Source organism: Oreochromis aureus, linkage group 15 (genome assembly GCF_013358895.1).
Source record: "Oreochromis aureus strain Israel breed Guangdong linkage group 15, ZZ_aureus, whole genome shotgun sequence".
NCBI classification, from domain to species: domain Eukaryota; kingdom Metazoa; phylum Chordata; class Actinopteri; order Cichliformes; family Cichlidae; genus Oreochromis; species Oreochromis aureus.
Genome location: NC_052956.1, coordinates 1223502 through 1246270, shown reverse-complemented (window position 1 = coordinate 1246270; position 22769 = coordinate 1223502). Strand labels below are relative to the sequence as shown.

General features: G+C 42.6%; 4 protein-coding genes, 1 non-coding gene and 1 pseudogene across 7 annotated transcripts; 2 read left to right on the top strand and 4 right to left on the bottom strand.

Annotated features, from left to right (window-relative positions):
• Positions 1-1859: 1859 nt before the first annotated feature.
• LOC116321042 lies at positions 1860-6003 on the bottom strand. Its single transcript, XM_031740791.2, has 2 exons — positions 5127-6003; positions 1860-2308 (listed from the first exon to the last, which is right to left on the bottom strand). Exons 1-2 carry the CDS (start codon positions 5712-5714, stop codon positions 2216-2218), a joined length of 681 nt encoding a protein of 226 aa, XP_031596651.1. The 5' UTR covers positions 5715-6003; the 3' UTR covers positions 1860-2215.
• A 105-nt stretch (positions 6004-6108) lies between these two features.
• Positions 6109-15168, bottom strand: clmnb (calmin b). Of its 2 annotated transcripts, XM_031740790.2 has the most exons (12): positions 15040-15168; positions 14437-14489; positions 13978-14057; positions 13043-13104; positions 12864-12959; positions 12465-12548; positions 12261-12353; positions 11934-12160; positions 11477-11670; positions 9730-9812; positions 7832-9177; positions 6109-6912 (listed from the first exon to the last, which is right to left on the bottom strand). In XM_031740790.2, the coding sequence occupies exons 3-12, from the start codon at positions 14042-14044 to the stop codon at positions 6780-6782; spliced, it is 2385 nt and encodes a 794-aa protein (XP_031596650.1). In that variant the 5' UTR covers positions 14045-14057; positions 14437-14489; positions 15040-15168; the 3' UTR covers positions 6109-6779. The 2 variants fall into 2 exon arrangements, with proteins under 2 accessions (XP_031596650.1, XP_039454679.1); XM_039598745.1 differs by having other exon boundaries at positions 6109-6909; positions 13978-14489.
• An 87-nt stretch (positions 15169-15255) lies between these two features.
• LOC116321037 lies at positions 15256-17722 on the top strand (annotated as a pseudogene).
• Positions 17235-17510, bottom strand: LOC116321058. Its single transcript, XR_004199497.1, has one exon.
• Positions 17537-18639, bottom strand: prkrip1 (PRKR interacting protein 1). The gene has a single exon (XM_031740783.2). The coding sequence runs from the start codon at positions 18587-18589 to the stop codon at positions 18011-18013; it is 579 nt and encodes a 192-aa protein (XP_031596643.1). The 5' UTR covers positions 18590-18639; the 3' UTR covers positions 17537-18010.
• A 260-nt stretch (positions 18640-18899) lies between these two features.
• Positions 18900-21790, top strand: glrx5 (glutaredoxin 5 homolog (S. cerevisiae)). Of its 2 annotated transcripts, XM_031740815.2 has the most exons (3): positions 18900-19335; positions 20427-20606; positions 21342-21790. In XM_031740815.2, exons 1-2 carry the CDS (start codon positions 19038-19040, stop codon positions 20597-20599), a joined length of 471 nt encoding a protein of 156 aa, XP_031596675.1. In that variant the 5' UTR covers positions 18900-19037; the 3' UTR covers positions 20600-20606; positions 21342-21790. The 2 variants fall into 2 exon arrangements, with proteins under 2 accessions (XP_031596675.1, XP_039454680.1); XM_039598746.1 differs by having other exon boundaries at positions 20427-21790.
• The last annotated feature ends 979 nt before the right edge of the window (positions 21791-22769 follow it).

Sequence of the window (22769 nt, the reverse complement as noted above, 5' to 3'; positions counted from 1 at the left end):
AGGCGTTTCTAAATAAAATGTATTATTATTATTATTGTTATTAATACTGTAGCTTATCGAGCTATGTGAAGCTTAAAGTCAGAGTTTTCCGAGTAACTCTCTTTTCACCTGGCTAAAGCACAAATGAAGACCAGCAGCACAAACAGCGTGTCGCATTGGTGCTATAATTTACACTGAATCATTTAGTGATGCAGAAAATGTGGGGAAAAAAATTTATACTTGGTCCTAATCAGATGCTAATTGTATTTTACATTGATGGAAATGCAGCTGCCAGAACACATAATAATGTGCTGGGCTCAAAGAAAGCCTGGCTATGTTGAACACACACCACAAACACCTGTTCAGTCACTAAAAGTCATTTCACTTCGACCTGCTGACGAGCGAAACCGTGACCTGCTGTGGGACTTTTAATGCTTGAATGTTCAAAAAAAGGAAAAGTATCAGAGCTCTAATGTGCAGCCACCACATTAGAAATAAGTAGCAGCACTTAGAGCGCACTCCACTTTTAAATAACTAACTTGAATTAGTATTAATTAGTATGTATTATTATTGCTCTGTGCACTGAATCAAACAATAACTGTTTTTCTGCAACATTAATTTCCACTCTTATTTACATTAGGAATCATTAACAGCTCAAATTTATTTAACGTGTAAAAGTAGGGTCACCGGGGGGCTCGAGCCTGTTACAGGCCGGGAGGCGGGGAATGACCCTGCACGGGTCACCGGTCTGTCGCAGGGCTAACGCTGAATTGTTGGCACTACATGCCATATTACCTCCACTCCAGCTGCACATGTTATTTATGTTTTTTAATGATATTTTCTCATCTTTCCTTTGGTCTGACAGTCTGGGCTCACCATCTAAAATTAAGCATCTGAGATCCTCATACAAACAAGTCTTGAAGAGAACTGATAAAAATCCTGCTCAATGGCAACGCTAACAAGGTTTTGAGAGTTTGTGTGTATTTGTGGGTTTTTTATTAGTTTTCAAATATATAAACAGTCTGGCCCAGAATGTCATTCTACATACGAAGATAGTAATAGGAGTAGAGTTGGTAGGAGTTCATTGTAGATCAGCACTCTCCATAACTCCATAAACTGCATTGCCCCCATTAACACTAAAATTAAACAGCCTTGTATATCACTGAATCACCATTTCATTGTCATCGTGACTGGGACACCGATCTGCCCTGGTATTTTTGGTTCAGGCGGCCCACCATTGGTCAAAAAAAGGCAGATGGTGCCATTAAATATGTGCACATATTTGTGCAAAGCAATGGTAGAGCCGAGTAGCGCATGCAAAAAAGAGAAATAGAACAAACATATCAATGAAGCCATCCATTTAAGTGAAATTCTTCCTTCCTGGACCAGGACAAAAGTGAGCTGGATTATATGATCCATGGAAGGAAAAACCGGATTATTTTTATCCAGATTACACCCTTGGAACACTTTGATCTGTGGTTTCCATCAGTCAGTGGGACTGCTCTTGATTAATAGGCTGACGTTTGTGTTGCGTGTGATAGATCTGCTGTCCTGTTAATCAAACTATTATCCATTCATCATCTCCTCAGTGAGCTTAAGATCGTCACAATATCTACACAAGACTGAGTGAGGTGAAAAGTAGAGCTGCTGTCACAGAGCTGCTCGACCTTACTACAGCGTGCTAATGTGACACAACATCGTGAGCATTTCTCTTCTGGTGTTGGCGAATGACGCTATACGCTCTTGCAAAACAATTTCCAGTAATTGCCTAAGATGATGAAGAGATGTTACAGGAGGAAATAGCTTTCAGAGTGAAAAAATGACAAAAAGAGAAAACGTTTTTGTAATGAGAGAAAAGCGTTTTTATGTTTTACTTTTGCAAGAATAGCAGCGATTCAGTCACGGGGATAAATTGCTGCCATTTAAATCTCTTTTCATCATTTCATGAAAATGGAGAAATAAACCATAAATCACCCTGTAATGTTTGAAAAACAAAACTCCCTCTGCAGCTTCAGTGAAACTGCTGTAAACGCCTGTTTTCCTGCCAGGAAATGATATGCTGTTCTACCGGGACTGTCATCTTCTCTATGTGAAAACAGTGAACACAAGAAAAAGAGAAGAGTGTGATGTTCACTCATGTCGAGACATCTGTGGGATCCACGAGTCTTCCAATAAGCAGGATGAGCCCCGTGAGAGTGTCACAGATTATGAGCATGAACGAGCTGCCAAAGGTTATTCATGGGGGGACAGAGAAGTCGAGCATGGTGTCAGGTCTCCCCCCTTCCTTTGCCTTAGTCTCTTCCACCTTCAGCATGACCTCATGAGGTGTCTAAATGTAAGGACATGGAAAAAGGAGCAGTTAGAGGACAGAATAAAGAGAAGTGGATCTCTGAATGAGGTAAAGGAGACAAGGGAAAAGTAAAAATCCTTTGCACATAGTTGTGTTTCAGTGTGTTTGGCAGCTTCATGGTATTCCATTGTTTGGTTCTTTCTTAACCTCGAGGAGTGACGGCATCTTTCCCTCCCATATTCCAGAGAAGTTGGCTGAGTGGGAGAAAATGGATGATACCCCAGCGCTCCTCAGGAGACTTTGTAAATTGTAGGATTTCCTGAGTTGAAACTTAGGGAAAAGGATTTCTGCCCGCCTGTGAAAACAGCAGCCAGTCTGTTAATGCGTTTGCTCTGAGAAGTCTTGTTACAACCTGACATTTCACTCACTGACAGTAATTATATCTGACTAGTAAACTACTCCACGTCATTCATCGCGATACCTGACAACAGCAAGCAGTTGGACTGACACAGCTCCACAGACTGTGGATTCAGGAGTCAGTGAAAACACTTATCAGTGAATGTATAGCACAACGGGGTCACACTTGGGCTGACCTTTGCATAAATATGCATATAACGTGGTTGTGGTGTTCACAGTGTTTTCACCTCATTGTTTCAGAGGTGTTCTAAGGATTATCCACAACAACTGGGACACAACGCACAATCCCAGTTTGTGTACCACTTTAAGAAAAGTGACTGTTTTTAATTTGATGGCACCAACACAACTGATGAAAGTTGGGAGAGATTAACAAAAGGCTGGAAAATAAGACGACTGGGTATAAAAAGAGCATCTTTGAGGCAGAGGTTCACCAATCTGCAAAAAAATAAACGCATGTGTGTGAACACAGTTCCCCATTGCGTCCACGGTGGCAGGTTAAGGCTCTATCATGCAAAGAAGAAGCCATATGTGAACATTATCAAGAAGCAATGATGTCTTCTCTGGGCCAAAGCTTATTTAAAACAGACTGAGACAAAATGGAAAACTGTTCTGTGGTCGGGCGAATCAAAATCTGAAATTCTTCTTCGGCAAACATGGACACCACACTCTCCAGGTTTTAGAGCAACATATCCGATGGTTGACAGGCCTGCCTGTAATCCAGACGATTCACCACCTGAAAATAACAACAAAGAGACATTCCTCTCCCAACAGATGCTCTCCACAGTTCCCAGATGTTTACAGACTGTTGTTAGAAGAAGAAGGGATGTTGCACAGCAGTAAAAATGTCCCGATCTCAACTTTTACAAGACGAGTTATTGCCATCAGGTTAAAAATGAGATATTATTCTTTCTTAAAAAATGTACATTTTCTCCATCTTAACATTTTATGTTTTCTAAATTCTATTGTGTATAAAATATAAGTTAATAAGATTCATAAATCATTCCATTCTGCTTTATTTATATTTCACACAGCGGGTTATCAGGCATGATTCTGTGTATGGATACTGTTACCTGTACTTGGATGAACGAGTCCACATTTTTACATTTTTAGATTTAAAACCTTTATTTTGCAAACTGTGTTGGAGGAAGTATCTGATCCCTTAATTGAAAGTATATTCATATCAGACTATGAAAATACTCTAATAATCTAATTACTTTTATTTTAATTCAGAAAAATACCTAAATTATGAAACATAAAAGTGCCTACATTATTGCATCAATATTCCTGAATCATTCTTTGGCTTTTTGCTCCAGTAGCTTGTTAATGTTTTGCTGGTTGGAACTGTTGTACATAGTTTTTCATTTATGAAATTACTGATTATGAATTTTTTAATTAATTAAGAAGAAGAAGAAAATAAGAAAATACCCAATATCCAATAGATGGCTTTACAGTTTATGTTTTATACACAAAACTAAACTGGAAACATAAAATTCCATAAAACAAAATAAGCATGTTTTCATATTCAGAAAGATGGAGCCATGAAGTAAAAATATCCTTGGGTAACAAACAGTCCTCCTACGCTGTGTTAACTTGGAATATTTTGAATCTCTATATGAAGAAAGGATGCAAAATGACACAAATGCAGTCAAAGATCGTAATTCTGTACTCAGCTGCAGTAGGATATCATAAATCTGTACCTAAATTACTACTTGGATATTTTAGATTCTGTGTTCACTTCATCACTTAAATACACCATGTTGCATCCCCTTTAAGTAAAATATTTCAGCACTGTTGGGAGATGTTCCAACGGGGATGCAAAATGACTCAATCACAACCCGATGTATGGCTGGTAGATTGACATGCTGTGGTTTGAATTCTATTCTTGTTTAACCAATTGGATTCCCAGCTTGAGCCAGAAGCTCATACAGCTGTCAGAGAGGCAGGTCTGCTTTGGGAAGCAGGAGCAGTGAGGCCAGGTGCTCTGAACAGGTTAATCATACAGTGTCATACAGCATCATCGCCTCTGACGAGTCATCTCTCAGCATCATGGCGACTTCCACAGTGGTCGGAGCATTCAGCCCGTAGCACTGTGTGGGGTTTTTCAAATGGCTGAATACCTGATGTGTTTGTTATTGACATGATCAACACATAATAATAAAGTTTCATTCCTATAAAACAACACTTGGCTTATACTCTAACCACATATTCGTGTATAAAAACATGCAAATCTAATCTTTGAAACTTATATAATTATAAGCTACCTTTGAAATACACATGATTGTTAAGTATAAGTTTGTCCGAGGCCTGCAGGTCTTTCCTCCAAGTCTCAGAGCTGACGGTGAAGACAGAGGACTCAGTTTCATGAGACCTGGAAAACAAATTCTCATAGTGTAGTGTAGGTCGTCCATCAACATGTAGCTGCTACGCAATCTTAACTGACCCCTAGTTCTTTCTTTTGCACCGTCATCTGCCTGAGCTCCAATTTGCCACTCCTGCTGTGGCACCACCAATCCCAGCATCTGTCCTGGCTCCGGCCCCAGACGTTGCCTTCTGAAGCCCACCTCCGCTCCCTCCCTCCTGAAGAGGAGGCTGCATTGCAAATCTGTGAGAGCAGATATGGTGGCCTGCAGGTTGTGTTCTGTCTAGTTGGCCACCATCCCCGGGGCCTCCAGGGCCGGCTCTGGCTATCAGACCCAGAAACTGGGCACAGCTGAGCCAGAGCTGACCCCAGGCACGAGGGTGAGAACAAGATGTTGTGCTGATGCTGCTGCTGGACGTCAGGCTCAGTAGCAGTTCTGCTGGCCGGGTCACGATACGGTTCAAAGGCCGAGGCCGTGTTTAGGGCTGATGCACCGAGCTGCTGCAGCTGATCGGCCTCTCTCTCCCTTCGCTCAAGAGTTTCAGGCCTCGGTACAGCTGATCTATACGCCGAGGGACACGTTAGCAACACTAGCACTGTTATACATATAAAACTACACACAGCACACATCATTGCTGCTACTCTCGCTATCCTGGCTTGACCGTACATAAGACCAAGAAACCCCTTGCTTTGGGGGAGTGTTGTTCTCGTGGCTCGGTGTGGGGGTGGCGGTGTTGAAAGTATATCGATCTCCAGGGCTGAGCTTTCGACCCAGGGGTAATGCTCTAAGCAAACAATGGCAGTGTGTTTTTAAATTCTTAGAATTTGACCAGCAGTGAATGTCTGAGTATTTGGGGGGCAGAGAGGACAGAGAATACTCATTCGACCCCCAACTTAATACACTTTCTCGTCAACGTGGATTTTGAACACTTACGCAAATAATGCATATTTCTGTTTCGCTCTATTCTCACTGTGGTATTCCAAAAGGCATTACCTAATAGTCTAAACTGCTTAAAATGACAACATCTATTCTATGTTTATGAGTGGATCACATGCACACACATCGAGCAGCTGGTTTATTGTTTGTATATTAGATGGTCACAAAAAATATCACGGAGAAAGCCTGTGGTAAAAATAAGCTTTAACTCAGGCAGCATCCGAGATGAAGACAATAAAGCGGTCCACACTCTAAGCCATAAGTGACACAGTGAGAGTCTGTGAAATGCCAAAGTGCTCATTAAGTATTATCAGCTTAATCTTCACTTGTCAATACAGCTTCTAATTAAACAGCAGGTCACATGGGATCCTCAGCAGGCAGCAGAATGCTGTATAGACAGTTTGTCAAATAAGAAGGTCGCTGAGATGCTGCAGTGCCACCCTGTGGTCGATTTTGTCAAGTGAATTTCAAAAAGGAGTCGTTTTTCTAGGAAAATCAATTTTTGGACATGCGTTCAGCAAAAAAAAAAAAAGCCCCCAAACCATTGCTGATAATAAGTGTGGTGCAAGACCAAGCAGCTGAAAGTCTGTGTAACAATGGGGATTACAGGATTTAGATTTATCTGAAACTATGGCCCTGAGTCTTATCAGATTATTCTGTGTATCTGCTTAAATGCTGTCTTTAGGAAACTGTCACAGATGAAGAGTCAGTTCAGCCTTATGTGTCCCTGTTTGCCTCATTAGTGGCAACTGGGCTCATGAGCATGTCGGAATAAGAAGCTTGTGCTGCAGTGAGACTCAGAGGTTCATCTGACTTCTGAGGATGAGGCAGCAGTACAGCAGGATCCACCAGACGAAGAGCATTTCCAGCTCTAAGAGGGTTACACCACAAGAGGCTGCTAAAGGCTGAAGAATGGATCCTTCGTCCCTGCTGGAGACAAACAAAGGAGTGTGAGGCTAAGGCACTGCACACATTAAAGCAACCAAATGAAACACAGACAAAAAAAAATGTTATATAGTCTGCATAAATGAAGTGACCATTAAACGCCTCTCTCAAAATGCAAGACCAGTTAAAGTTGAATTGGTGTGCATGGAGAGTTTCTTAAATCACACATCCCAGTAATGGTCTTGAACACTGTGTCTCCTGTGAGCCCATTACATTTATTATTTCAGGGATTCATTTCAAATGTATTTTTTTTAATCGTGTCATGTTTATCTGCATGCAACTAAAACCATGTTCACCCGTGATTGGTCAATATTACTCGGACTACAAATGGAAATCAGGAGTAGCAAAAACTACAGATGCATTCAAATGCAGATATCTTTTTATAGTGTTCATCCAAACAGAAGCTTTAACAATATCATATCCATGTTAACTCTTATTTTCTATGGATAAATGACAATAAATAGCATTCTGGGACTGGCTCATTTGCCAAATTGGAACCAACGTGCATCAGACTTGAAGCTAACTTTAACCAGCCCTCTCAAACTTCTCAGTGTGACAATACTTGATTGTTTAGCCAGGTAAATGCTTTAGACATGAAGAGGGAGGCCGTGATGTTTGTTAGTTCTTAAAGACCCCGGGCAGCCTGTTGTTTGCACAAAGACCCTTTGACAGTAATGCGACAGTATTAACTCGCTTTACGCTGCAATACAAGAGAAACAGCAAGTGAACAGCAGCTGTAAAAGCAAAAGATGCTCATCATCTGTGTGAAAGCCCCATTGTTTCAGACATTTAACAAACACTTCTGTCTCTGTTACCAGTGTTATTACTGAGTCACAGTAAACTGGAAGGCTTGACAAACGTGGCAGCAAAGTGGTGACTTATATTTTTACTGATAAATCGTTACCTGGGTGACTGAGGGGTTGGACTGCAGGCAGGAGGCCAGTTCTTGTTTTTATCAGGGACGCAGATACCTCCGAGTGTGGGTGTTCTGGGACTCTCCTCACCATCGTGCTCTGTCGTTGTTGTCGTGATCTCCGGTCCCTCCTCTCCAGCTGCTGTTTTAACAAACTCTGCTGAATTTATCACTTCATCAGTGTCTCTCATTTTTTCTTCTTTATACTTTCTGCCACTTTCTTCTTCTGTGTCACTTCGGACTTCACAGGAAGCCTCGTCAGTTATTATTTTTCCATTTACTTCACCCTTAAAACTTTCTGAATTTGTACTTTTCTGGATCTTCCTGTCTTCTTTTATCACAGCAGCGTCTTTGCTTTCATTCCCTAAATCCTGCCCTCCCGCTTGTCCGCATTTTTCCGAAAGCTCTCCATCTCTTCTGTCCTCAGTGTCTTCCTGCCAACGGGCCACTTCATCATTTGCTTCCGCTGCATTGTCCTCTGTTTTGCCCACCCCATTCTTGAACAGTTTTGCATTTTCCATCTTTTTTTCCCTTTCTTCCTCACAATAATCACCATCATCATTGCTCTGTCCTCTATTAGCCCTCTCCCCTTCATGCTGCTCTGAGCTTCTACTTTCACCCTCTGGTTTAAAGTCAAGCGCAGCTCCAGTGTGTGTCATTGTTCTGAGATTTCTTTCATTTTTGTCAAAATCAAACTTCCTGTGCACCACTGACTGGGCTGATTCAAGCTCAAAATCAGCATTTTGTAAAAGGGAGCCTTCCTGATATTTGGATTCTTCTTTCATTTCCTCTGCCGTTTCCTCTTTGACCTTTGGTACTTGTCTTTTCAGCTGATTATATGATAGAAACACATCTTTATTCAGCTCTAGGATGTAGCTATATGCATCCTCCTCATCTGAATCAAGCGATGGTAAGCTGTAGATTCCTTCCTCAGAGCTCAAAGAATAGCAGCTTTCTGCTCGTCGCTTGCCGTAGCCTTGATCCAGTCCACTGTCCAACCACAGTCGGACCTCCTGGCTGACTATGCCAGCATCCAGAGGACTGGGTGGCTGTAAAGTGCTTCGTCCACTGCCTTTCCTTTTTTTGTAATGTGAGTCTGAAGCAGCCCCAGCAGGTTGGTTGGAGGTAGCTGTTCCATTTGTGTGAAAGGACGGAGAACAGGGACTTCCTGAAGATCTCCGAGACCAACGCTTCCACAGAAGCTGCTCGCTGCTCTTCCCCAAGCCTTTCAGCAAGGCCTGGACTTCTGGAACATCAGCGTGAGTCTCTTCAAAGCTGACTGACTCAAATGATCCAAAACTGGGAATCTCGGGAATGTCAGTATCTGGTGTGGGAGCCTGTAATATAAGCATGTCAGTGATATTTACAGAACCAAAGAAATACTGCTAGCTCTGTATAATAATGTCACACTATTAAGGTATTAGTAAGTGCTTAATTCATCATTTGTATATCATTACTCCTCCTTAGTACGTCATTTATAAATACAGATATGTTTATCCGTCTGTTACTGTTACAACAGAAGTTACGCAGAAGTCTGTAATTGTTCTGAAAATCAATGTTTTTATGTAAAAACCTCCTCAAAAACTATTTTACTAATTTGTACACTGATGTCACTTGATTAAAAAACAACAATTACTAAACTACATTTTCTAAATAAAGAAACTTACCATAACACCGTTTGATTCAGCCTTTCAGATATACAGTAGGACTCTGCTACGTTAGGAAACAGCGAAGCTCTCTGCTTCACCTGTTCTAAGTCTCTAAGCTAAGATGACGGGCGGCCGGTGGGAGTTTCAAGAATAAGTGAGTGATATAAATGCAGCTCTTTCTTTTTTTTACATCTACCTCGCTGTGAGACTGTAGTGAAGGTGAACTTGTGCAGCACTAACCTCATCTATGCCTGAGTGACACTTTGGGAACATAGAGACGTAGGTAATGATGGACTGCTCGTCTGGTGAAGTGCACGTCACATCTGCAGGGAGCGATTAAAAAACGTCAAAAAACACTTCAAAACACAAGTCTGTGCGTGTGTGTGTGTGTGTGTGTGTGTGTGTGTGTGTGTGTGTGTGTGTGTGTGTGTGTGTGTGTGTGTGTGTGTGTGTGTGTGTGTGTGTGTGTGTGTGTGTGTAAAATAAAGCTAGGAGCTTGTAAGTCCAGCCAGTGTAGATTTGCCTTAAACCTGATCAGTTTCAAAAATCCAGCACATTGTCTCCAGAAACAGGGTAAACGTATAAATGGACTGATTAGTGCTTTTCTACTCTCCCGTAGCACTCCAAGCTCTACAACATGCCACATTCACCCATTCACACAAGCACTGCCTTCTATGCTTTGAAGTGCTCACTAACATTCACACTGCGATGGATGCATCAGAGAGCAGCCTGGGGTTAGTATGATGGCCAAGGATACTTGGCATGCAGACTGGGGCAGCCAGGGACTGAACCACATATACCCTTTACTGCTTGGAAACGTGCTGTATTTGTATCACTTTGGCCCTCAAAATAATAATTTGCATATCGTGTGATTGGCCCTGTGGAGGTGAAGGTTCCTGGTGGTTAGGGGATAGTTGTTTGAGTCAGGTCTGGGTGTGGGTTCCAAGAGACCTGCTGGAGTTCAGGGTCCTGATGGTCAGGAGGTGGGAGGCTGGTGGTTGGCAGGTCTCATCCCAGGAATGGAGCCTGTCGGCAGGCAGGGCTGCTCCATGAGGAGGGGGTGCCCGCTGGAAGTCTCATCCTAGGAATGGAGCCCGTCTGGGATGGGGATGTCTGTGGAAAATGACCCTCCAGCTTCTTTATTTTTGATGTCAGCATTCACTTTCCTCATCAGTTTATGCTCTTGGTCGTTAGTTTTTTTTTGTTTATAACATCTAATGGTCTCTATAAAGCAGGGTAAGTTCAGCCTGTATGTGTTTCACAAGTTTCTACTCATGGGCATGTCGTGCATTCTGTTTGTCATTTATTCAATGGCAAAACAAGTGTTTTGTCCTTTTCTTCAGGACTACAATTTTTTTCTGCATAGCATATTATTTATTGTAATAAACAACACCCACATCAACTATTTATTAGAAATTTTCAACACTGACTAATTTATGTTAACTAAATATTGCAAGAGATGTGAAATTTGATATTTGTGGCTTTCTCTAGAGACACTGTGAATCCATATGACTATCATTTTATACATTTTTCATGTTCCTGAGTTAGGACATTTTTCTGAACTCTGATTTAAATAAATAAATAAGTCCATGGTTGATGCTTAAGTAAATTGGCTCAATAATAGTCCTGACTAAAGGCCATGCTGTTGTATAAGCAGGGCCCTTAATTCATAAGCATAACACTGTGTACGTCGTCTTCTTGAATGGGGGCGTGACAGTGGGAGCTGTGGGCTGTCCTGTGGTGTCTGACAGCTTCCTTGTGCACCAGTTTGTGCCTTTTCTCCATTGACTATACGTTCACCTTAGAGATAAATTCATTCATTTCGATTTGTCTTGTCAGCCCCCTGGGCTTGAATTTCATATATGCATTTAAAGAAGACTTGTTCTCATGTTTACAGCTTGCTGTAAACTGAAAGGAAATCTCTCGTAACTCTGGGCACATGATCAACATGGTGATTTTTTTTCACCTAATATGAGAAATCTTTTACCTTCGGGCTCCAGCAGTGGAGGTACATCCAAGCTGTGATGGGCTATCATGAAAGCCTGCCGGATGTTTTCCACTGGATCTCGATGAAAGCTTTCCCTCAGATCAACCATGACTGGGTTTATGGACTTAACCAAAGCAAGAAATGCCAATCCGCTCCTCCAGCTCTTCCCAAAGTCATTCACATCCACCCCGTACCTGCAAAAAATTTAAAATGCCATTTAATTAATTGTGTTAGCGATCATTGCAGCTCAATCTAAAACTATTCTGATTTCTAACAAGAAAGCTAATTTTGGGCTGCTCCAAAATGTAGGGTTAGGATAAGTTTACCACCTATTAGACCTCAGAGGATAAAGCAACCTGCTGACATTTTGCTTCATTCACTGTGTTTGAGTGGGAATATGTTTGGGCTCAGCGCTATTTAAATGACTTTGTAAGTGTTTTGATCTTTTTATGCTCACTTTGATGTGCATCTTCGGACCCATTGCAGGAGCACCTTGATTGCTTTCCCATGATACTTTGCTTCCCTGGCAGCCTTTCTGCCTTTACTTGGCAGAGTGCTGCAAGAGTATGTGCCAGTGTCACTTGGCTGGGGTGAGAGGTCATTAGAGGATGGATAACTGCTCATTGACAAGGAGGAAAGGCTGGAAGACAAATGCTTCTGGAGGCCTCCCATCACCTCCTTTACCTGTGTAGGAGTAACACGGAGGTATGAGTCAGTGATAAATGGCTGGGCAAGAAGTAAGATAATACATTAAGACATTTGACTCATAGATGAGAAATCCAACCTGAAAATGCAAGATGATGTTCCAAACAAGGTGAAGAACAACAGACGGTTTACCATCAGCAATTCCAGATGCATCAATGCCAAGCAGCTTTACCTGGGAGATAACAAGGAAACATCGATCACAATCTTGTTATTCCTGATTTGAAATCATGTCATTCATACATGTCAGAGCAATGTCACTGAATCTACAAGGAAACATACTCACATGTCTGTCATCCAGAAAGACCAAGGCCTTGGAAATGTTGTTAAGTCTGAAGATGCGATGAGAGGAAGACCTAAACCTATAAAGCTAACAAAGTTAGACGAGAAATGCTTAAAAAGTTATCATTGTTTGGGGAAATGAGCTGGTTGGTTTTATTGCTGTTAAGAAGATTGGTCCCATTCATATACCAAACCTGAACAATGACGTTACAAACAACAGCTCAGCATGAAGACAGTAAACTGGGAGAAACTGCTGGCTTGGCTTTGACTAAGCGTTAGACTTGAGTCTAATTAAATCTCTGCTTCCAGGACTCCTGCTACGTTTGCAGTGGCCAAATTTAAACAGGCTTTGGCTAAATCTTTCTTGGCATCACATTTGTCCACTGAACAGCATGATTCTTACTAGTCTGCACCCAGACAGCTCCTCCAACAGGGCCATGAGTATTTTGCCATCCTGAATCTCTGTGAACAGGTCGTGCACTTCAATAGGAGGGTCCCGCTGGGGGAAAAAAGCATGACCCTCATTGATGATTACATTTTTTTCAGAGTGATCTGATGAACGAAAACTGATTTGTGCCTTACTCTCTGCAGAAACACATTCATCCACCTGGTGAAGGTTCTCTTCTGCACTGCTTTTCGTTCATCTGAGGAAGAGAAAACAGGGCCTTGGCCTTGGTACGACAATGTTTAAATAAAACATGAAAATGGCATCAGCAATGATCAGCCATAACTTTAATGGAACACAGTGTACTGGGAAATCTTTGGTGCTTTATTTGTATGGTTGTTATTGAGACAAATATTAGTAAATTAGCTTTAACACTCACTAGCCACCCTAAACATTGCTGTGGAGCAAATAACCTGTGCGCACCCACAGCACTCAGACAGGAGCGAGACACTGTGTCCCACCAGGCCACAGAACAAAGAAAAGTAGCTCTAGGCATTGACTTAGCCTCCCAAACGTGATCCCAATCTCATGTAGTGTATCCCAATCAGTATCCACAGGAGGCACCAGAATTATTCTGATCCACTGAGGCCCCACCCTGCAACCACAAGGACGCAAAAGATCCACGTCCAATGCCCTGGTGCGTTTACATGCAGAACAACAAGTGGCCCATGTCTATCCATGACACGTCAGAGCGGGATAGAGATCTGTACGATATGAGGCAGCTGGTTTTTAATGTTGTGTCAGTGTGTGTTAATCTAAGAATGCAGAATATTGAGGTATTTAGTAATTAAATGTCCATACTCTAATCTATTTTATCGCAGAGTTTACATGAAACCCAACTGAACAGTGCTGGAGAAGGAACATTTTTATAATAATTAAAAATTTGATACTAAAACACTAAAGGATTGGGCAATCAAATGACACGAAGCCAAGAATACCCAGCTGGAAAATTCCCTAAGAATGCAGATAAGGAAGCAGAAGAGCAATGATGGTCCTTTTTTCTATACTTTTCAAAGGTGGCCTGTATACACAGTTATTTAAGTAATTAAAACAGAAGAGGATAAGACTGTACCTTGAGATGTGTATTTATCATTGAGCTCGCTTGCTGAGTTTGTCTGTGAATCCCAGTCGTCCTGCATTCTCGTTTAGACACTTGGCACATGATCCATTATGGAGATAAAAAGTGAGAATAAGTCAAAATGTCAGCAATCAGAGGCACTCCACGGTTTCCTTAAACACTAATGTTGAAGTAAAGGCAAAAGAGAGGCGGTGTATCTTGCCCCAACACGCTGAAACCTCCCTCTGATGCGTTCTAGCACCACTCCCCCAAGCACAGTTTGAACCCAACTGCAAGTCTGTGGTTTATGAAAGCCGGTATGTGGTGGTGGTCACTCCATGTCCAGGGGTCTGTTTGCATGCAAGAACTCGCTGTGGTTTCTGTTTTCACGTATAAACTCTAAGGATGTCGTCCCGAAGTTCTCATGAGTGAATGATTCATTAAAGTAAATACACAGATTTCTTCATAGCATACCTGGCTCAGGTTAAAGGAATGAGCAGAGGGAGCCAAGGTTGGTTCTGATGTTCCTGTTATGTATTAATCAGTTAAAGAAAGAAAAACAGAAAATTACAAATCTTTTCAGAGAGATTTGACAACGTTTTTGTCCAGTTTGATAGATAGATTTAACTCTAACATTTCCTGTAGCAGTGCATTTTATCTTTCTTTTATCTTGCGAAATTACTTTATTCAGTTCCAGAAAAAAGTCTGGTCTCTGACTGATACCTACATGAAACATTTATTTCTAAAAACCAAAACTAACGCTGAAACAATTAAAGATTAAGCTACAAAACCACAAATCTATAATAACTTTGTTCAACAAGCAGTTAATTCTTTATAATCAAAAGAGTATCCCAGTTTTCTGGAGCACGCTGGTGTTGTCTTTCACAGTGAAGATGATTGTGAATGTTGTTATTTGCATTTCATATAACTACTGTAGCTGTTTCCCCGTGGGTATAACAACCCTAAGTGACACCACTTGTGTTAAATCATAGAAATAGTCATATTTTTGGTTGGTTTAAGGTTTGTAGTTAAACAAGTCCCACCCAGTAAAGTAACTGTGTTGATCCGTCCACAGACCTGACATAACACAGCATGTTGAAAGAGTAGGTTTGTCTGTGCAGTCCTCCCTTCTCAGGTTTGTTTAGGCCCAGCGATGTGGACCCCAGCCCATAATCCTCCTGCAGACACACCTGTAGAGGAGAGTATAAAGACCCGAGACTCAACTGTGTCCGGCACGAAGCTCCAAGGAGTCTCTCCACAGCAGCTCTGCAAAGAAGCTCCACAGCTACCAGACCCACTCTGAAGATGAGTCCCTCTGTCAGCCTGCTGCTGCTGCTCCTGCTCGGCCTCTCTCAGGCTCATCCTCTCATGGAGGAAAGAGGAGGAGGAGAGGACCAGGTGGAGGAAGACCACACCACTGATATCACCACCAGGATTCTGACCGCCAACAATGGCAGCAATGAGATCCTGCTGGAAGGAGACATCCTGCTTCCAAAAAGCAGAAATGCCATTAAATGCCAGAGTTACCAGAGCTGCCTGTGGCAGAAAGACAACAACGGCCTGGTGACGATTCCCTTCACCATCAGCAGTGAGTACAGCAGTGGGGAAAGGCAGCTGATCAGAAATGCCTTGCAGTCCTTCCACAGCCAGACTTGTGTCCGCTTTGTCGACCGTCAGTACCAGAACGACTACATCAGCATCGAGAGCCAGAACGGATGCTTCTCTCCTCTGGGCAGACAGGGAGGGAAACAGGTCCTGTCTCTCAACAGGCAGGGCTGCATCTACTTTGGCATCGTCCAGCACGAGGTCAACCACGCTCTGGGCTTCCAGCACGAGCAGACCAGGAGCGACCGCGACTACTACGTCCAGGATCAACTGGGAGAACATCGACCCACAGATGGCCTACAACCCGACAAGCAGGACACCAACAACCTCAACACTCCCTCGACTACTCCTCCGTAATGCACTATGGAAGAACAGCCTTCTCCATCAATGGCAGGGACACCATCACCCCCATCCCCAACCCCAACGTCCAGATTGGCCAGAGGCAGGGCATGTCCTACTGGGACATCACAAGGATCAACCTGCTGTACGGCTGCTGAAAACACACGTTAACTTGTCTGATTTGAGCTTTTCATTTGTTCCCAAAGGTTCTTCCACTTATGTGTTCACAACCAAAAGTGTTTTATAGGGAGACAATGAGCTGTAATGTCAAACACATAAATAAAGTGCATTAAAATGGTGTGCTGGATATTAGTGATTCATTTCCTCACCACTACTTATGTCTCATTCTTTATTTGACTTTTCTAACCTCATTGTACCTTTCAATCTTTCTTCCACCGATCTGTATCTACAGTCAGGCATGTGGAAATGTCCTCCTCAATGTATCGCTATACAAAAAACTATATAATGCAAATACAGTGTGATAATATGCACAGAGAACTCTCGTGTTAATTATACATGAAAATAATACATTTTAATACTCCACTTCAATTGAATCAGTGGTTTAGTCCACTGCTTCCCACTCCCTAACTGCTTTACTTTAGTGAAGGTCAAATCAAAGGATGCGAGACTTCTTCTTTAGCTGTGCAACTCAGCAAACATTTACACATGTAGGAGGGCTGAAAACTAATAAATGCATTTTCTCAAGTTGAATCTTTTGTTAAATAATAAACAACTAGTTTAAAAACTCACCTGAATGTGTTTCTCTGCTGCCAGTACAGCTAACAGAAACCCAAGTATACATCAAAACATCGTTTTTCTGTTCTTTCTGTCAGGATGAATTTTTGAAGAGATATTTAAAATAATAAACCACGTGCATATTAACACCTCTTTCAATGAAATATGTTTTATTATATTTTGTGAATCTAGATACATATTTTTAATGACTTTCAGACCATAAAAAGACCAAAAATACATTTTATTTTAAGTCCCATTGGCCCATTTCGTTAAATAAAAAAAACGTTTAAACCGAAGAAGGAAGAGAGCAAATTTTGTTTTAAAACATGTTCAGATATTTAAAGGAAATCATTTGAATTTAAGATGATTAGGGGAAATTTGCATTTTTTTTAAATTCAACAGGAAACCTGATTGAAAAGAGTGGAGCAAATCTAACCACTTACTCGCTTCCAGCTATATTCTTATTTGTATTAAAGGAGCAAACTAACAAGCAAGCACAGGCAAACTATTACACTGAAGCAAAAAAACGTTCAGATTGTGTTTTTAATAGTTGAAACTAAACAGCAGCGGCAATAATTCACTCGCAAAGGCTTTAATGTGACAGCTGAACAGTGTCTGACAGGAAGGGCTTCCCCCGTTTCAGACAATATCTGGCTGCCAGGTTTTACTCTGCCTGCCTCAAGAAAGGTGACGGCTAACGAGGGAGGTCGTCACCACCGTGGAAGGCAGGCGTCTGTGCAAAGAACATCGCACGTGAGACTCCTGAGCCTCCAGGAGCCACGCCTTTTCATTCTTTGTGTTGCTTTCTGCAGCCTTGTTGTACCCACAGGCGACAGGCTCCGCCAGGGGCAGCTTCACAAGGCTGCACAGGAGGAGAACATCGAAGGATCAATCACATGTCTAGTATCTTCTTGGCTGTTGGGCTTCACTGTGAGCAACTTACACAACATCTGCATGTTTTTATTATTCAGTTTTATTTCAAAAACATTTAGCACATTGAAATATAGATTATTTCCAAATACTGTTAAAATTCCTAACTTAAAACCGAGGCTGGATTTCCCTGCAGATAAACTCAATCATACTAAAATATAACAACAAGGCTTCCACGTGTGATTCTGGAACGAATAACTACACTAAACAATTTCTCTTTGAAAAATCATTCCCTCGGTGGATTCTCTTGCCTACTAAACTAGGCAGTCCAAGTGTCTCTGCGAATGAATGACAAATGTTTTTAATCCTTGCAGCAGGTCAGTTCCACCGTCTTGTTTGCAGAGCTCACCACACAAGGTCCAGATCATCTCTTCTATTCTCAAAGGCATTAAGTATCGCTGGTGTGTCCATCTGCGACGAGTTTCAACGTTTCACGGGTTCATTTCTTCCCCATGATGAAGCTGGGCGCTTCTGCGTCATCCTCAGCTTCTCTTTCGTCTTCCTCATCTTCATCCTTGCTGTCGTCTTCCTCGCTCTCGGAGCTCTTGTCGTCTCCCTCCTTTTTGCTTTTAGCTTCAAGTTTAGCTTTCTTCGCCAGGAGCTTCTTCTGCTTCATCTTCTCTCGCTTCTTCCGCCGCTTCGCCGTCCTCTCTTCGGCGGCCTGTTTGTTCCGCTCCAGTTTTTCCAGGTACTCCTCGTCCTTAGTTTGTTTCTCTGATATCTTGTCCAGAAAGTCCTGTCTCTGGTACTCTCTGCGGCGGAGGTGGCGATAAACGTGGAACTCTCCGCTGCCTGCACCCGCGCTGGAGCCCATCACGTCCCGGACGAACTCCGGCGGAGCTCGCGGGTTCCATTCTTTGGGTCGGTCTGGGATAGGAGCGAGCTTTTCTGGGTTTCGCATCAACTTCTCCAGTTTCAGACGCTGTTCCTCCGCCGGTGTTTTGGCGATAATGAGAGGCTGAGCCTCTTTGCCTCCAGGTTTCCCCGGTTTGTTATTCTTCTGTGTGGGCGCCGCCATCTTTCAAACAGCTACCCTCTTCTTCCTGTGAGTGTAAACTGCTCCGGAAGTTCTTATCGGCTTCTGTGACCTGAAAAAAAAATTTTATTAGAAAATTTAATTTTATCAAAGAAAACATACCATATGCATATACATGCCGTGTGAATACCATATTATTCTTATTTTTATTATAACATTGTTACTATTACATTTTCTAAGTTACCTACACACTTTAAACGTCTTACGTTCGCCGGTGTTGAATGACGTGTGACGCTACCATTAGCAAATCAGACTCGATTTATTTTGTGGGCAAAGCTGTCCAATCACCGTTCACGTAAACGCCCCTCATCGTAACAGTGAGGCGACAGTATTTTGACTGACTGGTTTTACGCCGACTCGCTCACAGCTAGGTTGGCCCGTCTGAAGGACATTTCTTTTCCTCTTGTAACGAGATAATTGACCACAGACCATGAACAATTTATTCCGATCCGCTGCTCGGTGTCTTCGCTCGGGTTCGGCTGTCTGTGTGCCCAGACAAACCGACGGCCGCTCGCAGTGGGCCTCAGTCCGGCTCCTGTGCTCGGCGGCGGATCTCCAGAAAAACCTCGGTGAGATGGTGAAGAAGGACAAAGTGGTGGTGTTTATGAAAGGGACGCCGGCGCAGCCCATGTGCGGCTTCAGTAACGCTGTGGTTCAGATACTCCGGATGCACGGCGTGGACAACTACGCTGCGTACAACGTGTTGGAGGACCAGGACCTCAGACAAGGTCAGTAACCCGGAGTCGGCCCGACAGCAACAGGTTGTCACCTCTCAGGTGAACGTGTACCGTTTTGATTACTTTATAACCGGCAGGAAAAGCGTCACATGTTGGGTGCAGCTCATTTAAACAGCCTTGAAGTGTCGGGTTCCCTCAGAGTCGTGTGTGAACTACTTATCCTGATTATTACCTCATTCAAAGCAGCCATGCCATTCGGTTAGCATAGCTGTCAACGGCACTCTATGGCCAGCTTTTATCAGTGCTGTGCAGCAGCACCAAAGGGTGGGGTAAGCCGAACGTTAGCATCAGTATCAAAGTACCAGGCTCTGTCAGGACTGACTCGATCCCCATTGTTCCAATAATAACACGAGACATGTCGGAGAGCAGGGAAGCGTCCTTTACAGATGACATCAGCAATATGTGCTCCTGCTGTGGGAGTCCCGTCTAAGTGTCCCGCAGTTTTCAGACTTTAACCACATGTTTAGAGTAAAATACCTGATAATGGCCAATTGGATCAATTTATTTATTGTTATATAGTCCTGAATATTGTACTTTACAGCCACATCTGGACACTGACAAACATATAATACTGATATCAAAGGGCTTAAAAGAGCAGGGTTTTTTAAGAGAAGAGGCTCTTCCACAGTGTGTTTTCTCCTGGATTCCTCCCCTCACCCCCCAACCACTCGCAGATGGCTGCCCCCTCACTGAACCTGGTTCTCCCTTCCTGTTAAAAGGGAGTTTTCCCTCCCCTCTTTCATCAATGGCTTGCTCATAAGGGTCGTCTGATTGTTGGGATTTCTATCTCCATTATTGTAGGGTCTTTACTTTACAGTATAAAGTGCCTCGAGGCCACTGTTGTTGCACTAAATAAATAAATCTGAATGGAGTTGGAGAGGTGACACTTTGCTGTGTGTGTGAGTGTGTGGAGATTTGTGCTTTTGCTACAGTTTCAGTGGGTAGAAAAAAGCCCCACCCCTCAGATTGTCCTTAAACAATGCTTATGAGGCATGTAACCAAAATGCTACGCCTAATTTTAAAACCCATGAGGTGTTCAGAGAAACAGGACTGGTAGTATTAACACCGTCTGCCATCCACAGGAGTCAAAGACTTCTCCAACTGGCCCACGATCCCTCAGGTGTACTTCAATGGCGAGTTTGTGGGAGGCTGTGACATCCTTCTGCAGATGCACCAGAACGGAGACCTGGTGGAGGAGCTGAAGAAGCTGGGCATCCGCTCTGCAGTGCTGGACGCAGAGAAAGAATCCAAGTAATAGACAGGTATAAGCGTGAAGCGGCTGAGTGATCCAAAGGCGCATTTATCAGGTTGAACCCCCACCCCCCACTGCCGCCACCACCACCACCTTCTACCACACAAACACACACACTCAGTCCCCGAACTAAAGACTTGGGTCTTGTATATTCGGTATTACAGCTTTGCTTTTTCCAACACAGCTGAGGGCAAAATGGCACCATGAGAGCGAACCCCCAAAAAAGTAAAAGCTGTGGGCCAAATGAAAGCTCCATAGAGCTGAACGATAACATCGTTACAATAAGTCTTTCCATCCTGTTGTAATAAAAAGCTTTGATACTTCTGCACCGCCAAGAAGAACTGTGACATCATCCCCTCACTCCCACCTCAAACTGCCAGCTGACTGTGACAGAGCCAGGAGTGATCGCTGTGTTTAAGCTGCCACCTGAGCGCTCCCTGCCCTCTCACCTGGTTACATCAGTCCTCTGCGATCTTCCCCTCTCCGCTGTCCTCCACGCTCAGTTTAAGACCAGATGAGCTTTAGACTTACCTAACTGTGCCACGCCTAAGTTAAGGTCATTATTCATGCTGCCTGGGCCTCATCGGCTAATGATGTCATCACGCTCTTAAATGCACTGCCTGTAGTTTCAGGAAACTAGAAACAAGAACAAAGAGGGGACAACAATGTGGCTTCGTGCTGGTATGAAGATCTTCTTTTTAATGAAGCCACTGATAATTTAGCTGTTTTTTTTTTTTGTTTTTAGTGGACGTAGCTGCAGAATCGATCACTGGACAGTCTCCTGTTTGTTCTTCCTGCCAGGCACCGCGTGAAAACTGTCTCCTCTCTGGTCAATGTCAGGATCCGCTGAAACGTAACATACCTGGATACCTTATGTCCTTTTTTTCTTTTTTGAACCACCCTGAAGATGACAGATTACTGCACACGTGTACCAGCCGAAGCAGTTAATGTTACATCTGTCTGTATTTCACTCTAAAGGTGAAGAGTGTTGTTTTAGTTGTTGCTGTTTTTCTTTTGTTTTTGTTTTTTTCAGAGCACCTCACATTTATCAGTCCTACATGATCCTCCTGCTGCAGACAGTTGTATTATCAAAGCAACACGTAGTACACTGTAAGATATTGTACAGCTTATTATTAGATGTACTTCTGACGCATGTAATCAATTCTGCACCGATTAAATATTTTGTGACACGAATGAGTTGTCGGTGTCGTGCCTCATACATGTCGGTGACTTTACTGGTCTCTTTGTAAGCGGGGTTACTCACAATAGTTTTTACTGTGAGCTGGGCCAGACTTACGATAATGTGCAGAAGTCATGAGCGACATCATTTCCTGTTTCACTAAGAATTTGAGAAATGGGTGCAGTGTTTTATTTTAGTTTTTCAATTTTTTAAAACTTTTTTAAATGCACCAGAATACAGTTTAAAAGACAAAAACTGACTTTGTACAAGTTTGAACCAGCTGGAATATTTGGTGTGACCGCCTTCATTTTTCAGCAGTCTGAACTCTGTTAGGCAGCCTTCTTCTCATTTCTCTAAGTAGGCTCCAAAAATAGTTCTCCAGGCTTCTTGAAGGACATTCAAAGCTCTTTTTGGATCTTGGCTTCCTCTGTCAGGATCATCCCACATTGCTTCAGTAATGTTGAGGTCCAGGCTCTGGGGAGGCCAGTCCATGACTGTTAGTGTCCCACTGTGTGTTTTTCTGTGCAGGTGTGTTTCCCAGCTCCTGTGTCAGCTTAGTTTTTTTAAATTTTTTTTTTTATTTAATTCTTGTGAACATGACTCAGCTACTGTTCATCTGCTATAGATGTGTTTTTTAGGTCAGATACTTCTTCTTTTGTCTAGCTTGGTCATATTTTTTAAGAATGCATTGCACAACATGCTGACGTATATCAAATATGACATTTTGGCTAATAGCTTTGTGGCTCAACATATGAAGGAAAAGTGAATTAAACAAAAAGGTGCTACACATGATGAACCTTTTCAGTATCTGAATCTGGGTTCAGGAATTTCTGACAGGATTTTTTTGTCACTGAGATTGGGAAAAGTTGCACACAAATGTTAAAAGGCAAAACTTTCATACGGTGTCTCAATAAATGCACATCAAGCTGAAAAGCGGACTCTATTTTTTTTTCTCACAAATGTGTCTGAGTCCAGGGAGTGCAGGCCAAATCC

Bases quoted from the DNA above. Each gene is read 5' to 3' on its own strand.
- glrx5 (XM_031740815.2), top strand. From the start codon at position 19,038: ATGAACAATTTATTCCGATCCGCTGCTCGGTGTCTTCGCTCGGGTTCG. The intron at 19,336-20,426 runs GTCAGTAACCCG...TGCCATCCACAG, and splicing joins GGACCAGGACCTCAGACAAG to GAGTCAAAGACTTCTCCAAC.
- prkrip1 (XM_031740783.2), bottom strand. From the start codon at position 18,589: ATGGCGGCGCCCACACAGAAGAATAACAAACCGGGGAAACCTGGAGGC.
- clmnb (XM_031740790.2), bottom strand. From the start codon at position 14,044: ATGCAGGACGACTGGGATTCACAGACAAACTCAGCAAGCGAGCTCAAT. The intron at 13,105-13,977 runs GTACAGTCTTAT...TCTCTTCCTCAG, and splicing joins TGATAAATACACATCTCAAG to ATGAACGAAAAGCAGTGCAG. The intron at 6,913-7,831 runs GTAACGATTTAT...GTTTGTCTCCAG, and splicing joins CCAACCCCTCAGTCACCCAG to CAGGGACGAAGGATCCATTC.
- LOC116321042 (XM_031740791.2), bottom strand. From the start codon at position 5,714: ATGTACGGTCAAGCCAGGATAGCGAGAGTAGCAGCAATGATGTGTGCT. The intron at 2,309-5,126 runs GTCAGTTAAGAT...CCTTACATTTAG, and splicing joins TGCAAAAGAAAGAACTAGGG to ACACCTCATGAGGTCATGCT.